General features: G+C 39.3%; 2 protein-coding genes across 4 annotated transcripts in view; one reads left to right on the top strand and one right to left on the bottom strand.

The window, feature by feature from the left end:
* The window catches only part of pdss2 (prenyl (decaprenyl) diphosphate synthase, subunit 2), an 18,832-nt gene extending 17,985 nt beyond the window's left edge, over positions 1-847 (bottom strand). Inside the window, exon 1 of the mRNA XM_033988614.2 lies at positions 393-847. Within this exon, the coding sequence (XP_033844505.1) occupies positions 393-634 (242 nt within the window). The 5' untranslated portion in view covers positions 635-847. The remainder of the gene's footprint in view (positions 1-392) is intronic.
* A 2,345-nt stretch (positions 848-3,192) lies between these two features.
* Positions 3,193-18,225, top strand: part of sobpa (sine oculis binding protein homolog (Drosophila) a) — a 30,215-nt gene continuing 15,182 nt past the window's right edge. The window contains exons 1-5 of one of the 3 annotated variants that reach the window (XM_033988835.2): positions 3,193-3,526; positions 11,513-11,630; positions 11,941-12,147; positions 15,798-15,949; positions 16,171-16,194. In XM_033988835.2, coding sequence (XP_033844726.1) covers positions 3,431-3,526; positions 11,513-11,630; positions 11,941-12,147; positions 15,798-15,949; positions 16,171-16,194 — 597 coding nt within the window. In that variant the 5' untranslated portion in view covers positions 3,193-3,430. The remainder of the gene's footprint in view (positions 3,527-11,512; positions 11,631-11,940; positions 12,148-15,797; positions 15,950-16,170; positions 16,195-18,225) is intronic. The other 2 variants (XM_033988836.2, XM_033988837.2) reach the window with 2 other exon arrangements.

Below are 18,225 nucleotides of genomic sequence, written 5' to 3'. Positions count from 1 at the left end.
ACAAAGCTATAGAGGGCTGAAAGAGGATACGATGAATGAAAGCACAGGTATTATTATGTGTATTGCAGTGGACTGAGGGGACATGTGGGGAACTGTAACATCATTTACATTATTATAAGAAATTCTATTGATATAGTTTATAGTCTAAATGTTACACCACACATACAAGCTTGCAATAGCCTATACCTTTGGCCAGTTTAAGGTTAAGGTACACTTTTTTGTCCCTTTAGGAAAATTTGTTTTGAAAAACCCAGCCTAATTTTAGTCCAACGGTATTTTTGAGCATTTTTGGTGTGGCAGCTATAGATGTAGTCTAGTCAGTGTCAGTTTGCACACGGAGCATTTAAAAGAACACGCAGTTTTCAGCATTTGAGAGAGATGTATGGGGTTACCTGGCCGTGTTGAGCAGGGGATGTTGGGTTCCCACCAGTTTCCTCACGTACATTGCCACATTACTGAGTTCATCACTGAGCAGGCACCGCAGACTCATGAATGATGTGGGGTATCCGACGATCTTCTCTGCATCGGACACAACTTTGTTCCAATTAGAGGGTCCTGAACTGGAGAAGAGGCTCAAACCCCGGTGTCCTACCAACGCCAGGCAGGGCAAGCGCCTCAAACCAGCTGTAAACATGATCTCTCCGGGTAAAAAAGTCTCTCTACCTTCGACAACAGCCTTACTTAAACCTCAGTAACATTTCAGTGTTACAAAACCAGCATGTCCCACTCTAACCTTACGACATCCTTCACAAAATTAAGTTACTTTAATTCATTTAACACAAAATGACATTGTACTAGCTGTGTTTTCCAACCCACGTCCTGTCAATGCGAGACGCCATCTTTGATTGCGTCACATGGTACGTGCTCGAACGTAAGTACGACTGTCAGAAGCGGACACGCCCACATTTTTTAAAACCGGGTGTTTTACAAATACAGGCAAATAGACATTTCTTTATATTTCTAGCCTTTCTCGTTAATTCTTTGACTTCATTAAAAAAAAAAATGCAGCGAATATTATTATCTCTTTCCTTGTTTCACAGTTGAAATGGTCATGAGGTAAATGAAAATAAATAGGCCTACATAAATAAATACATAAGAATGATTAATTAATTATGTACTAAACATCAGCATTAATTGTACTAAAATAATGTAAAATGGATACTCTAAAAACCTTTTTTGTTTTATAATATGGCTGGAACATAGGCAGTAGTTGGTGTCAGCCTATTTTTCTCAGTGAATATCACAATTTTGATTCTTGATTTTCATCACGATTATATACACTATATTGACTTTTACGTGCAACTAAGGACATTTTTCTGCAATGGATCAGATCATGTTTAATTTTGCATTGCCATATCCCACAGCTCTTTTGAGAAAAGACACTGAACGAAGGTAAGATGTCTCTCTCTTTTCTCTCTCTTTAGTGTACACTGGTAAGTTCTCTGACTCCAAGCATTAGGGCTTGGAGTCTGAAGGCCCATCTTTTCATTTGAATCTGATAGCCAATTTAAGTGTAATTAGCTTAAACCTAAAATTGTCCTCAATTAAATATTTTATTTGATTACTTTCATTAAGCCCTTGAACTCAAATAAATATAGACCCCTTTGTTGCAAATACTGTAACACAATATCTGAGACAAAATAACAAAGTGATGGGAAATGCCCTGAGTGTGTTGAGTTTAACAATGCTCTCATTGAACTGACTTGTTTTTGAATGTTTTTGAGTCAAGGACAGCTTATGTAAGAAGAACATTTAAAAAAAAGATTAGATATTTTTTATCATTCTAATTGCAATCTTCAAACATGTGACCTCCCGATGAAGTTGTGAATTATATTTTTGTGATTAGATTGGACCTCATTTCTCATAGTCGTATATAAACATGATTTGGAGAAAATACTTTGGATAGGTTTATAGAGTCTGCCTGGAGTGCACTTCCTCATGTCTTCTGATTGTTGTCTCAGTTGGCACTGTTGTGAGTGACCCTCCACCTGTGGTTTGTTATAATTCAGTATTGGGCCTACATGTGTGTTGGTGATCAAAGCCAATTAGCCCCTTTCAGTGCTTAAGATTTTTTGATAGAACAATATAACATTTTAATTATGCTGCATTAATATTGACACCATTGTACTTGCATGAGCTTACAGCTTTGTTTTCACCACAGTCCTTCCTTCAACTTTAAATTAAAGTGCCGACTACACAGAATAGGACAAACACATAGTTGAGTATTTGACAGCCTGTTATTGAGGAAGAGATCTGTGATGCTGGTGTTAACTGTATAAGGAGCTTTCAGGACAATAAAGTTGACAATTGACCTTTTAACTAGAACATTTTTTAGTCCATGGAGTATAAGTGATAAACATTATAATGTCACTCATTCCACTTGTGGCTGACCCAGAGTTATACCTGCAAATAAAAGCAGTAATCATTACTGAGTCATTTAGTAACATTGTATTTAGACACTTGTCTTTTATATAAGTGAATATGATCGCAGAGACTTGCTTCAATAGGCCACACTAAGAGATTTTCATAGTTACCATTATCATTTTACTGTAGGCATGGGTACCGCATGAGAAGTCGGTAGTATGATGATAATGTATTTTGACAGAAGCTGGTACTATTTGGGACACATTATCATTATTCATTCAAAACCCACCTGTTGGTGGTAAGTTACTTCTGAGGTCACAGCTGCCCTGGGGTAAAAGAGGCTGCCAATCATATATAGCGATGGATGAAATGTCTTGCTCAAGGACACGGCGGTAGTATTGGTGATTGAACCGCTAAATTTTGGTTTGGCTCTCAACTACTGCCATCCCATTTTATAGCCATAACTAACGCCTGGGTGATGAGAAAATGTTGTTTAAAGTGCTGTTAGGTAAAATGTTTTTCTCCTTTGCACGCCTATGAATCTTACGAAACTCCCGGGACACTTCAGGCCACTTTAGAGTTGGAAATGAACTTGCGCGTAAAGCAACACTTGTCTTTCTATAGGTCCGTCTAATGGTGGGGGCACCTGTTTGCTGCTCCAGCAGTGAGAGTCAGGGGAGTTGCTAAGTGGAAGTGACTGCACTGATTGCACTCGATGGGAAAGCGAGAAGAAATCGCCTACCTCTGAACATCAACGCGTCATATAATGTTTCAGCGGACGCCCCTCCCCCTGTCTCGTTTTCTCCCCTCACTCAACCTCTCTCCTTTGACTCACAGCGGCGGCTCACCACTGGCGCACGGACCGTGGAGGAGGAGACGGGCAGAAGATGGCTGACTTAGCCGGGCACCGAGAGCCCTCGGCGGCATCACCAACGTCACATGGGCCGCTAAAACGCTGCGAGACCCCCGCCGTCTGGCCACTGTAAACAGCTGCTGCCTCCGTAACCCTCCTCCTCCTGTCCCTCCTCACCGCAAATATTGACAGAAGAAGTATCAGAGAGAAAACATGGCAGAGATGGAAAAAGAGGGCAGACCTCCGGAAAATAAGCGCAGCAGAAAACCAGCTCACCCGGTGAAGAGGGAAATAAACGAGGAGATGAAGGTAACACCAGAAGGGTTTGTCCAGCTGCATGTGCACAGGGGCGCGCAGAGGCAGTGCTTACGGAAATCGCGTGTTGAAACCTCCATGGAAATTTATGATACACTCTGGTGTAATTGGCTGGGTGATGGTCCAACTTAGATCCCATGGTTCCTATATAAGTTAAGTGCCGTGCCATGGCCAGCAGCGCGCTCCGCTTGTGCCAGTGCCAGCGCCACCTTGCACAATGGATGCGGCACCCATTCACTGCTCCTGTAGTAAGTTTTGAATCAATGGAGATGCCAGTGTGCCTTTCTAGTGCGCCGCGTCTCTATTCCCTCGTTTAAGCGCCTTTTAGCTTTCACGGTTTGCCCAGAGGTAATGGAAAATCCTGTGCGTCAGTGAAGGCGTCAACATCGCTCGTACTACTGTAATACTAATACCATCGCGGCTGCACATGACAAGCAGCTAATGCATAATTAGTCTAAATCAATGGGGGAACACTCGTCGGCGCGTGATGCTTTGTGGAAATGCGTGCCTGTGTTTGTGTGTGCTCGCAGCTGCCCAAAGGCTTCCGATCCAGATGTGCGTCTGTCAGCTTTACGCACACGACGCGAGCACATTGTCTGCCGTTGTTCCAACCTCACACGGTTATATTTTTATTTAGGTTTTTAGTTTACCATTTGTAGTGTAAATGGGGTTTGGTGTGGTTGATTTAAGAAAGTGGTATTTGTGCGCGATGCTGCTGCTGTACTGAGCGCTTTGTCTCTGTACCCTCATTGTTTGTACACATTTTCAGGGAATCCTACTACTCTGGATAGAGCTATAGCTGTAGTTGTGTGAATAGGTCTTAATCAACATCGTGTTTTTACGCGTTTTAAAGGAAAGCAAATGTGCATGCATCTTGCAAGTCTTGAAGCAACCCGGGTTGATATAAGGGCTTTTTGTATTCACACATCCAAAATAGCAACCGTGTTCATGTGTCACCACAGCCTATCCTACTGAAGACTGAAAACATGCGTAAATGAAAAACTTTCAATATGCTTATTGTGTTGTGTTATGGCTATATCATCTCTGTGTAATACTTGAGTTCAGTGGACACTGGCTGGCAAAGCAAAGTGGAGTTATATTTAAACAATATGTTGTGAAGGCATCCCCAGTGTCTGGTCCTGAGGGAGCATGAGGGTGGGGTGGCAAAGCTCCCCTCTTTTTTCCTGAACTCACTTTTGTGTCGGGTGCTGAGGATATGCTATAGGCAGATAGTCATGCAGTCAACCAGTCTGAGAAGGTTGGTTGAGCTGATTTGCTGTTTGAGACTAAGAATCCATTTCTAATGTTTCAATATTTTATTTCAGAAACACATTGTGGGGATTTTCATTGTATGTGGTGACTGCTGAAGTAAATTATACTGAAATGCTTGCTGCCGCTGCAAACTAGTTTAACTAAACAATAGGGACAAAAACATAATTTAAAAGTACAGAGGGGGTGGGGGTCTTCTATTTTATGGAGGGAACACTTAAGATAAACTGGAGGTTAATTGACAAAGCTCATTACTCTTCAGTTACAGTTGAATAGGTGGTTTGGCCTTTTGTATATTCTGGTGATTACCTTTAACACAGTGACTTTTGTATGAAGACAGACAATATTTGAAAGCAGCAGCCTTCAACAAATTCAATCCAAAACAACAATTTAGACATAACATCAAGCCTTTACTTTTTATTTAATGTTATATCTTCAATATTTCAAACTAAAAAGAAAAGTTTCACTGACACACAATGCGCCCTTGTTAGCTGTCATAGAACCAACTCATCTAATGTGAGCCCTGTAAGAGAAGCCTCGGTGAGTAATCAGGGATCGGAGCAGTGGGCACACAGGAGGCTGCACAGTGGGCTCAGAAACAGGCAGAAAGGAATGTATACAGCAGCGGGCTGGTTAAGCTGTAAAAAACTGTAACCCGAGTGTGTGCGCTGGATCAAATATCAAGGAAAGTGGAGGGGAATGAAAGCAGAGGATAGAGAGACGAGTGGAAAGGCGGAGGAGAGCAGGAGGATGGAGGGAAGGCGAAGGGAAAGTTGGCGTGTAGATTGGGGAATTTTATCACGGTGTACAGTGACCTGCTCTGGTTTCTGGCCACAAGCGATCCAGTTTCCACCATCATCATTACCACAGCCCTGGCGGCGTGTGGGCTCTGACTGCAGGGAACAACAGGCATCTCTGTCCGTGTATTTTCATCATTAGCAGCTGTAGAGCCAGCTGGAGTTACACTTAAAGCTTGTTTACCCTTCAGAATTAGACAGGGGCTACTACAGTTCCTATAACTGTGGACATGATACGGCTGGGGTTTATGAGTCACACAAAAGTACATGCAACTTATTGTATGGTCTGCACTAGCACTTGAGCCAGGTCAACATCTACTATGACTATTACTGCTGCTACTACTACTGTAGATTTGGCATCACAGAGGCAACAGACTTTAATATTCTGGCAAGAACACTTTATGTATTTTCATAACCAAACCTGACCCCGTGTCACTGTCAGCAGTACTTTAGCCTCACTAGCATCTACGGACATGCATGTGAGAGTTGATAACATTTAGTAGTCCATAAAAAATACATGCTGTAGTGAATGGCTGTCTGTCTGTCTCACAGTCTTGCTACTAAATGGCCACTGTGCATGTTGTACCAAAGTCACTGGATTGATCTCATTTACTGTAACTGCAGTCTAGGTTTACTGTATGAATGAGGAGGAAAGTTTCAGAAATGTAGGACATTTAGCTTTCAAAAACTTTTGAGCAAATCACGAGTATTGATGTTTATACTGTTGTTGAATGCAGATGTACTGCTTCAGTTGACCCATGGTCAGTTACAAATCTCATGCACATCAAATCATTTGTGTGCATGGCCATTAGTGTAATGCCTATGTCATTAAGGTTGATTCTAAATTGAAACAAGGCTGAAAAAAGTAAACTGGACAAAATACTAAGAATTGTGGTCTATTATCCAAATGGTTTAGCTCTTATCCAGACTTCATTTAACCTTTTTCTGTGAATGGCTATACAAAAAGCCTTTATAGCCAGTGTTTGTATCATTTGTAGCTGCCACTGCTCCTCCGACACCTCTTCCTCAGTAACTAAAGCAGAGCCAAAGTTGGCAGTGGAGCTTTGATGAAGGGCCAGGCAGGATTAGGTTTCTCTCTTAATAATACTCCCACTTTCTCCAGTCGTATAGGTGACACAGAGGACAGTGGCACAGAGACAAGCTGTGTTTTTGTGTCAGCTTTAGCAACATCCGAGTTTTTAAGGACCTCTTCAAACAGGCTTCAACTAGGAAGTAAATGTATCCTGTTTTCATCTGCGAAGTCGATCATTTTGCATGCACTGAACATGGTGGAAACAGATTTCACTTACAGCAGCCTGACTCTGGACCTTTGTCTGAGTACTTTTTCTTTTTGGAGGGAAATGGGTATATACACTGCCTGGCCCCCCAAAAAAAGTCGCCACCTGAATTAAACTAAGCAAATACGTATGAGCCTCTGCACTTGATCAGGTCTAGGTTCAGCAACATTCTGTGCTCAAAGAATGAGGTCAGCTGACTACCTGAATATACTGAATGACCAGGTTATTCCATCAATAGATTTTTTCTTCCCTGATGGCATGGGCATATTCCAAGATGAGGCTCAAATTGTGAAAGAGTGGTTCAGGGAGCATGGCAGAGTCCAGACCTTAACCCCATTGAGAATCTTTGGGATGTGCTGGAGAAGGCTTTGTGCAGCGGTCAGACTCGACCATCATCAATGCAAGATCTTGGTGAAAAATTAATGCAACACTGGATGTAAATAAATCTTGAGAAATCGAAACAATGTCACAGCGAATGTGTGCCATAATCAAAGCTAAAGGCAGTCCAACGAAATATTAGTGTGTGACCTGTTTTTTTGGTGGCGACTTTTTTTTGGCCAGGCAGTGTAGTAGCTGCATTGCAGAAATAGCTGCATTAGGAGAAGATTGATCAGTTGTAATTGTGGTGGTATATTCAATTCAGTATAATTCAAATTCAAGTAATTTATGTGGCATATTTAAAACTGCCAAGGTGCTTCAGAAAAGTGCAATCAATGATGCATAAAAAAATTGATAATTTGATAAATTAAATAAATAACAGAAAAACACTCACAAACATGATTAAAAAACATTTAGGAAGCTAAAATAGAGAATAAAACAAACCAAGATGTCCTGTCTAAACAGTATAGGAGAGAATTGGATACGTTTAGAGCTATAATAAAATGAGTGGTCTAACAGTCATATGCTTTTTAAACTGGTTTATTGACTGGGAGAACCTGTGCCACAGAAAAGGCTCTGTCACCTCTGGTCAAGCCTGGTTTTGGGCACAGCCAACAGGAGCTGTTCACTTGATCTCAGGGCTCCAGGCAGAGTGTGGGGCTGCAGCAGCTTGGTCCGATAGGATTGGCTCATGGCTCATAGAGTGCAGACACCTAAAAACATTAAGCAAGACCTTGGATTGTATATGAAATGGGAGACAGTAGGTACACAGAACAGTGATGTGATGTGTTCTCATCATGTATTTTGTAGGGTTATCAGTTATAACAAACTAAGCAATTGTAGTCATCCTAGCAGCAGTGGCATACATGGTTGCATTTTAGCCTTCATTTCTCACTGTGATATTGTTGCAGTGCATCACGGTCTTCAGTGAGTTTTGTTGCATACTCTCTAGTAAACATTTGTTTCAGAATTTGTTATTTTACTTGCATCATGTTTTTGGTGAGTACATCTACTTAATTTTGTATACCTGTATTTCTCTGGTCTCAGTTCTTGTTGATTATGGCTTTTCTCACAGTTTAATTTGTCTATGGAAGAAATTTGACAGAAACCTAAACTTTTGGGCATGGCAGGCTGAACTTTAAATGTCGGTGGATCACTGTTAGTGTGATAATTGCTTGTCTCTGTGGATGTCAGAGTGGTTCTGAACATCTCTCTGTGAAACTAACTTTAGCTGTGCTTGAGAAGTGCTACTAAATCTCACTTCCAGGGACCTCCAGGCTCTTCTGTCACTCACTAGCGTTTAAGCACAAGTTATTACTACTGCAAACATAAGCTAGCCTCATTATCATTTAACTATTTATATAACGCAACCAATAAAAGAGTAAAAAGGAATGTTCTTTCACCTTATAGGGTCATCATAGCAAAGTAGTGTGCAGTGATTTGTGTATTGACTTGGGATAAACTTAATGCCAGATGCCCTTTCTCACACAGCTCTTAATTTATCCAAGCAAATTAGAACACTTAATCTGAAACTCCGTTTATATTTACACATATAAACTAGGGTAGGAAATATGGTGATAAAAATTGATCATCTGTTTTTTTTGGTCATATTGTCATATTATGATTGCGATGAGTATTTTTCTCTTGAATGCAGCTCTGTGATTAAACAAAGACATTTTTCCTCACCCATTCCTTATTGGTCAATCATAACAATGCTCTGAGTGAGAGAGAGGTGGATTTAACCAGATGCAATGAAGTGTAGATGACTTTAGTTACCTCTTCAATTCAACATAAAAAATACTGTTTAAATAGTGTTTATGTAAATTGTGATAAAATTGTGATCTGGCTCCAAGCAAATAGAGATAACTACATTAACAGCATCTTGTTATTCAGTCAACACATATCGGAAATACTGCCATTAAGTGTCTACATGGTTTAATGGCGGTGGTACTGTGAAAAAGACAAGAGGCTGCCAAGCTTAAGATGTTGATGACAACGTTGTTCATGATAGATTCTATTAAGAAAGAGAGATTTATGGATGTAGAATAGTGTTGACACGAACAATATAAAAATGTAAAACTGAAATTTGATACTATGGAAAAGGCTCGATTCTCATTTTGATACCATGATGATAAATAGAAAATGCATTTTTTAGAAAATAGAATGTAACTTTACACACAAAACAGTAGAAGTTAATTTAATATTTCCATGTGCTGATCAACCATAAAACTATTTAGGAAAGATCCTAATTTGTCCTATTTATGTGATTTTTCTTTTGTATTGATACTTCAAATTAGTATCTACTTTCAATATTTGTTTTATTGATTAATATCTGGGGAATGTTTTTTTTTTTGTTTTTTTTTTTGTTTTTTTTACAGCCCTTGTATAAAACCAGGACTTGAACTTGGTTTGTGTTAGAGAATATACTATATACTATACAGTTCACCAGTATTTCATTCCTACAGATTTCATTGGAGAAATGTGCTGATATAGGAAGACACAATATGCTTCTGTGGATCCTGGGCTGCAACAACCGTCTCGGATGTGCAACGAGATATTTGTGCATCAGTCTGGTGTTAAGTGGGTGTTTGTGTTAAACCTTTATTGCCACAGACACATTAGTTTAATTTAAGTGGGTGGACCTTTAAAGCTAAATGTGTGGGCACAAGTGAATTGGGTACTCCAATTCACTTGATCTTTCATTTTATTCCACTTTAATATGTAACATCTCAATACTAAATCTTCATCTTAGTTTGTCAAAATGAAAGTATAAAATCAAAATGAGTTGAGGTACCTAACACATGTAATGTCTATGAAAGTAAATGGCTAAAATTATCATTCCCAACTGTCCCGTACTACAGACAAAACTTACACTTTACACTTACACTTACACTTACACTTTAACATGGCACATTTTGGCCTGCCCTCATAGGTCAAAATAGTTACTACATGTTATCATATTCTGATTGAAAATAACTGAATATCTAAATCTAAAATTTTTGAGTGTTCTTAAGTATAGCATGTTTTTTCCCCTAAAGTAAACTGCCATTTGCATTCTGTTTTTGGCTTTCTGACTGCATTTATGCATAAACAAGCACCAATTTAAACTTTCCACGCATTAGAAACACCAAACAAAATCAAGGCATTTAAAGTCACTGTACAAGTTGTCAGATGTGCAACAACATATTGACAGAACAGTGCCTTAAGTCATGGAGAGGGACTGCTGTTTTTGAAATGTGGAATAAATGAATAAGTGTTTCTTTCAAAGTCAATGCAAAACAAACCGACCAATGAGAAGCCAAGGCGGGTCATCTCCACGGCAACAGTCTACTGTACATAACTGCACAGGGAAAGTGTTTGTCCTTGTGAGCCGGTAATATGACTCTGCAAGCTGTTGTTGTGTGTCAATTGACAAGCACGTTTACTTAAGGCTAAATCAGTCCACATGGTACGTTTAGAGCTGGGATCAAACTGCAGTTACGATGATGATTTTTGAGCCTTGAAAACTGCTATAAGTGAAGTGACCGATGACAAATCTTCTATTACAGCTGATGTGTTTCCATTACCACAGTAGCTTGGTCACAAATAAAACGGTGTTAACCCTTTACCAAGATAGCGCTGTGTAATAGTCATTTTTTTAGTCATGTTTGGGAATACATTATTACTAAATATTTAAAAGGGCACCAAGTAACTTTTCTGGTCAGCAGTCCGCTACCTCTTTGTCTCCAAAATATTTCTTTGCCTGGAATGTTCCACAATATTAACATATCTATTTTGCAGTTATTTTTCATTAGTCTTTTCCTGCATTCTTTCTGTAAATGGCAGTGTCATGCTTGTCTCCACGTTTTGCTATACCGTGGAACATTCTAGGGTAGAAAAGTTAAATAGTCCACTTTTAATGTTTTTTCCCATCTGTTTATTTCCCTTACATCAGTACCACACATAATCAAATTCAGCCAGAATGTCACTTTTAAACTGCTATGGGCACAGCTTAATTGCATTGGAACAACATCACATAACATCAACTTGAATTGATTTGGCTTAATTTCCTTGTCACATACGATATAGGTTTTCTCTCTTCATTATAGCCAGAGAAGAACCTGTGCTAAGAACTGTGTTAAGGACCATTATAGCTCAACTGGATGTGCAGCATTTGGACAGAAATTAATTTCAATAAGTCTAACCTGCTGTCATAGCAAGTAGCTATAGTGTAACTGTGACATAATTGTGTGTTGCAGAGTTTTGCGGAGAACACCATGAATGAGCTGCTTGGCTGGTACGGCTATGACAAGGTGGAACTGAGAGATTCAGACCAGCTGGACATCGAGACGCCACAGCACATCTCTGTACTCAAAGGTAGGACAGTATTACGTAATTTATATATACAATCAATGATGGTAAACACCAAAGTGTCAGTGTTTGAGCATAGAGCTGAATTCACAGAAAAGTACTGATATAACTCGACATTGATGGTTCACCTCAGGATGTGACCACAGTTTACACCATCGTATCACCCACCTTTACTACACATAAACACAAGCCTGAAGTGTAAATTATATTTTAGTATGTCACAAAACATATTTCTTCAGATCTGTTGTAGTTGCTGTGTCTTATTGTGCTTCTCATTGGATTTTCATTTAATTTAGCTCATTCTGTTCCCATTCAGAAAACTCATTGCCAAAACTCAGCTCTTCTTCGGAAGGGGGTGGTGAATGCTCTCCGGATGGGGCCAACAGTTCACACTCTCAGCCCGCCAACAGGAATGGAGTCACTGAAGGCTCCAGTGCAGCGCTCTCTTCAGGCCCAAAGGAGCACAGCGGCCTGCCCATCATTGTGCCCATGGTCCCTCCCCCACTCATCAAGCCCCCCACAGGTAGGGCCTCTGGCATCTCTATGGACAAACACAGACACTTAAAAAGACTCAGAATTATTACATTTCCAAATGCAAAACTAGATTCCATTTTTTCCCAACATATTCTACATATTGCAACAGTTATAAATTATCCACTATGTGCACTAAAGTGCACTATGTAACTTGGAGTGGAGTGTATATCATCTGTTTGCATCGATGGAGATGTTATTACTTTGCCTAAAATGCTCCACAATATAGCATTTGGGGTTTGGGCCTTTCTGTGCAGAGTCTGTATGTTTCTCACTGTCTCAGGGTGGGTTTTCTCAGGGCACTACGGCTTCCCCCATCAACCCAAAACATGCACATAGGTAAAATCCTCAGGCTTAGGTAGTCCTGACCAAGCCTAGCCCAATATTTGGAGATGAGTCCCTCAGCGCTGCACTGTGGCATCGACCGTGGCTCCCACTGCTCCTGACAGATTGCCTCCAGCAGTGTTGAAGAAGTGTAACTTAACCATGACCTTCTTTAACTCATCTCCATGGTTCCAGCTCAGATCTGTGGAGAGCAATAGCATTCCAAGTTAAATACTGCACCTTTAGCTTTTGATATTGCATAAATAATGGTTTCAGATCATCTAAAAAATACATTTTAAATTTATTTTGAATAATAGTAAAGAATAGAAATTTGTTACCAAAATATGTATTATCTACTGTAGTATATTCTGCTGTATAAACGCCTTAGTTGAGCGAATCTACATTCCACCACTCCCCTATCGACAGCTGTTCTCTGCAAAGATTACTCAAATTAAAGACCTGCTTGCTTATTTAGACAACCTCTTAGCCAGTGTTTATGAGAAAGCCTTCCTCAACATCCACTCAAAATAGACTGCTAATGAGCATGCTACCTGCTGTACACCTTGTTTAAGTCGCACCTGTCCTGTGTCAATATTCCCACTCTGACTCTCTGAGTCTGCATCCCTGGGCCAAGGTTTGGATTCATTATGCTTTGCCACAGTGCACGCTGAGGTTGGTACACCCTGGTTTGGCATCACCAGAGAGCAATCCCCCCGGCCCTTGTGAGGCGGGGAAACAGATGGTGCGCTCCCACTTTTAACCAGGCACAAACCCAGCACTGCGCGCCACCACTACCCGGCCGACATCCTCCTCCATCGAACATAAGCTCAATTATTCATGCCTCCATGCAGAAACTCCCCAAAGAAGCCTGTGAGGTACAGGTACAGCGGACAGGGGCGTTTTATGTGGCAGTGGCATAATTAGTGGAGGTTTTGTCAATATGCAGATGCAACTTTTAAGACAGGTGTGGTGAGGTGCCTGAATGGATATATGCTAAATTATGCATATCTAAAACATGCATATAAGTTACCCTTGTTTTGATCTTAGACTGCTAAAGACAACTATCATTATACATAAACTTTGACTTGAAAGGAGTATAAGTATAGTACTACGTAAGCGTGGAGGGCTCAAAATATTCTATTACTACCTGGAATAGCATATGCATATCTAAAACATGCATATAAGTTACCCTTGTTTTGATCTTAGACTGCTAAAGACAACTATCATTATACATAAACTTTGACTTGAAAGGAGTATAAGTATAGTACTATGTAAGCGTGGAGGGCTCAAAATATTCTATTACTACCTGGAATGTTGTACAGAATGGTATAAAACGCATCTATTTTATCTCCATGGAGACAAGCAGGTATTTTTCAGCAATAAAAGCGTCTGCAATTGAATAAATGACAGATACATAAGCCTTTGTCTTAAAATCATGCTGTGGAACAGTGCAGTCAGAGCATTAACATTTTCATGAGACAATGTGGCGGACCCTTTACCAGAAAACATTTTAAGATTTAATTCTCTTATCTGTTTTGTTTCCTATGATGCATCAAGAGGTGAGATAGATACCTTGCTTGAAATGTTTAATAATTAATAATTAATTCGTACCTTATTTAAAATATTTCTAGTTAATAATAAGTTGGATAGAAAGACAGTGGACTGGTAGAAAGAGAAGGAGAGCAGCATGAAATATGAATGCATATTTAATAATGTGGATTTTAGGACTCTAGAGAGTTATTCCCTTAATTGTGAGTTAGTTCTTACTTAAAATGGGATCGCTCTGTGGATCTATTAATCCGAACAAGGCCGAAGTCTGAGGCGGAGGTGAGCTGTTTTGCCCTCACACCAGCGCAGTCATAATGTGATAATTGGGGGATAGTGCAGAGAATCTCAGAGGAACTCTCTTATTGCAATACCACTAAAAGCCCACAGCTCATCACAGCTCACCACAGCGGACACACTCCAGCGGCACCCTGGGTCTGTTCAAATGATTTGCTGCCCGCGACGACCACACAAATGTAACAGCTACACAGATTCAACTGGGAGTTAAGCAAGACATATTGATTACAATGGTTTGTGCATTTGAGCAAAACGATTTATTTGTGGTAATGCCATAATGGTCCCATACAAGATGTAGATATTTGTTGATGAGGGACTGCAGTTGTTGTTCATGGCTACTAATGTTCTGTGTGTACTGTGACCTAAAGAAACTGTAACTAATTCATAGGTTTTGTGCAAATGATTCCTTCCTGATTTGAATTATTTGGCATGGCAGCGGTCCTCCATTGTTAAAGCAATGATGCAATTTAAATCAAAATATTATATCTTTACAAAATTCTTCAAATCAGGAAGGAATCATCTGCATGACACCCCTTGTTATTTTGATATAATTAATGAAATCATAATTAAATTAATTTAGTCATGATTTTAAGCTACTGTATAGTATGTATTCTTATACTTGTACTTTTCTCTCCTTATCCTTTTCCTTCTTGCTATAGGACATCATATTTGTATAGTTGTATGTATATTGAATTGGGATACTTTTCCCTTCAAATGAAACCCTTAACAGTTCCCTTATTTAGCTTCTGTAAAGTAACTACACAATCAAACAGCATTCAAACTTTCTCCCTATCCAATCCAATTAACACATAGACATTATTATTGATTTACTATTGTTAACACATTAATTTTTATGATGAAAGGTTTTTATTTTCTGTCTTGCTTCACACACTAAAAGCTTATGCAGTACATTATGTCACTGCAATGGTGTCTGTACTTTTAAGCTGCAATTTCCTTTAATAGATAAAACATAACATTAAAATAGTTTAGAGTCGGGCCAATGCACATCTTCTTTTTACCACATAGGTTTTGCGGCTTGAAGACAAAATACAATTCACCAGCCAAGCAGCCCAAACTGAATTAGCAAAGTTCATGTCATCTGACCCCTGGTTAATTCATCCATTTGTTGCATTCATGTGGAGCTTGCATACCTTAACTGCCTATTTAACAAATGCCATTCTTACATGTTTTGTGCTCCCAATCAGACAATAAAAGTTAGCCGCGTTTGAACCACAAGGTCACATTTGGTTTTTATAGACGACATCAGTGTTAATTAAAAATTCCAGTGATTTTCTGCAGTGTAAAAAAGCACCTCATATGTAATTTTGGTGAATAGGCTTGCACATTCAAATCTAAATACCTGAATGCCTATTGATTAATCCTTGTATTGAGGAGCAAACCTGTGTCCAAAGTTGAAAGACAGGGCAGAACTAAATCATAACCCACATTTTTATACCTTTTATTTCATTATTTTAGACGAAGATGCCTCTAATGTCCAAATCATGTGCGCCTGGTGCCAGAAGGTCGGAGTCAAGCGCTACTCCCTCAGCATGGGCAGCGAATTGAAGAACTTCTGTAGCGAGAAGTGCTTTGCTGCCTGTCGCCGCGCCTATTTCAAAAGGAACAAGGTAAGAAAGACAAACGCTTTTAATGAATAAGACACTTCAACATCACAATGCAAATAAAGTGACAGTCCCCTGGTTATAATTACTATAAATCCCCACTCCAAAACACTTGTAAATTGAATAGGGATCGAGCCACAAAAACACATTTGCCGCACTTGTTATTAAATTGTCATTTCTGTCAGATGACTGCAGTTAAACAATTCTTTCTCTCTCTTGTACCAAAGCTGGGATATATAAGGAATTACATTGTGAGTATGCTGTGTTTTACTGTCCTGCTTGTCTGTCCTGGAGTCAGCTTTTCATTCAATACATAATCACATTTTGCACACAAAGGACTAGACGGGAAGACAGGGTGCACTTAGAGACTCGTCTTTTTCATATCAAAATGTATGTTTTTTTTGTTTTTTTTTTATTATTTCTGGGCACTTCTTTCAAAGCATGGAAACACAAATGTGTATACTGTAAGGCTGTCTGTGTTGGCCGCATTGTAGATTTATTATTGAAAACCATTAAACAAGCCAGTCTTCTCATTATACTAGTCTCAAGGATATCAGCCAGGATAAATGTAATCTCAAATAGAGGCATGTTATCAAAATACTAGTTACAAGATATGAACAATCTACCCCATTCCCTCACGTTTGAAGCTAACACAAAAGGTTTAGCTCAATCAATTAAAAAACGTATGATTATTTATTACCTTTAACCCCATTAATATTATAGGTCTGTTTTAGTGTGACCATTATTACTTACCGGTAACTGTCTACCATGAAGAACCTCTAATTACTTAATTATAATGTGTTACTTCAAGTGCAAATTAGTAATCAGCGTGCTTCTTCAATTTCTGTTTAGTTTGAAATTATACTTAAACCAGCCCACTTTATATTCAGCTATCTTAAATCACTACAATTTACTTTTTAATTTGAAATTTTAATAATATTGCAAGACCATACCATGTATTGCATACTCCATAAAGTTTTCCCAATTTCTGTAATGGACTCCTTCCTTTTGGCCCTCCCCGCTATAATATACAGCTCATGCTAACGTGTTTACTGTATCTCTTGGCCATAGTGATGACAGATAAATGTTTAAACATAAATAAATAATAGTGTGTGCGTTTTGAGTGGCATGCCTTGAATAGATGACTTATATTGACTGAAATATTATCCCCGCATAAATCTACTCTTGTGCTATAAACTTTGTAAAATATTTGCCAATCAAAAGTGCAGTCATAAGCATTACAGATCATTGCGCTGTTGCAAGAATCCATTGAACAGGGGACATACAAGTACGGTCTTGAAAAGTCTTATGTTATTGAAGTTAACTAAGGTATTTTTTTAACTAGTAAATATTAACAAAATAAATTGTGTTGAGGTGCAGCTTTTCTGATGTAGGGTATAGCACCTGCTTTTCCACATGGAGATGTTTCCCTTTTCTCAAAGGTTCCACAGTATGTCATTACCTATTTAAACATTTATTTCATCATGGGTGTTTTTATTGCTCAAACATACATTGAAAACTGTGAGCAGGCTTGTTTCTGCAAAACATTCTCCATAGAGACAGAGGTACCTACATCAGAAACTTTTCACAGTACACCTTTAAGACAGAAAAACACCTAAATTAAAAATTTAAAACAACTTAACAAATATACAGGATATATACCCCTGGAATGTTTCTAAACAAACACACTTGTACTAAATTTGCCATTTTCTCTGAGGTCTGTAGTTGACAGCAAAGATACACGCAAATATACAGTATATATTGTTTTATATGTTTATACCGTCTTTCTACAGCCTTAACATCCTCCTGTCATAGACCCCCCTCCTTCCACATGGCAGACATGGTCTCCATCCGTCAGCACAATGCACAACCTCAGTAACACAGGACACAGCTCAGATTCTGTATTTTGTCTGGCTCGCGCACATTCATGCAGGCCATTTGTGTAAGTGATACCCACATGTTTCCTTTCTCATGCACCCACAAGCTTGGCCACAACAACATGGCCTGCAGCCTCCCTTTATCCCAACAGAAAAAAATGTGGTGTGTGTTTTGCATAGAGCAGAGGGTATAAACATGGCGGGGTAGGGGGCAGAGGGTTACAGAGGTATTGGGGGTGGGCTTTGGCATTGTGTTGCATGAAATATCTTCAGCTGCCTCATGCAGGAAACCTGATCCCCTCCTTGGGTGACTCTTTTTTTCACATCTCCGCATAGCTCTGTTGCACCAGATAGAGTGGAAGATGACTGATAGCTTAACTGAGGCTAATCGCTTATTGCCTGTTT

This window comes from Periophthalmus magnuspinnatus, chromosome 22 (assembly GCF_009829125.3).
Source record: "Periophthalmus magnuspinnatus isolate fPerMag1 chromosome 22, fPerMag1.2.pri, whole genome shotgun sequence".
In the NCBI taxonomy this organism is placed as follows: domain Eukaryota; kingdom Metazoa; phylum Chordata; class Actinopteri; order Gobiiformes; family Gobiidae; genus Periophthalmus; species Periophthalmus magnuspinnatus.
This window is presented reverse-complemented; position numbering and strand designations above follow the sequence as displayed.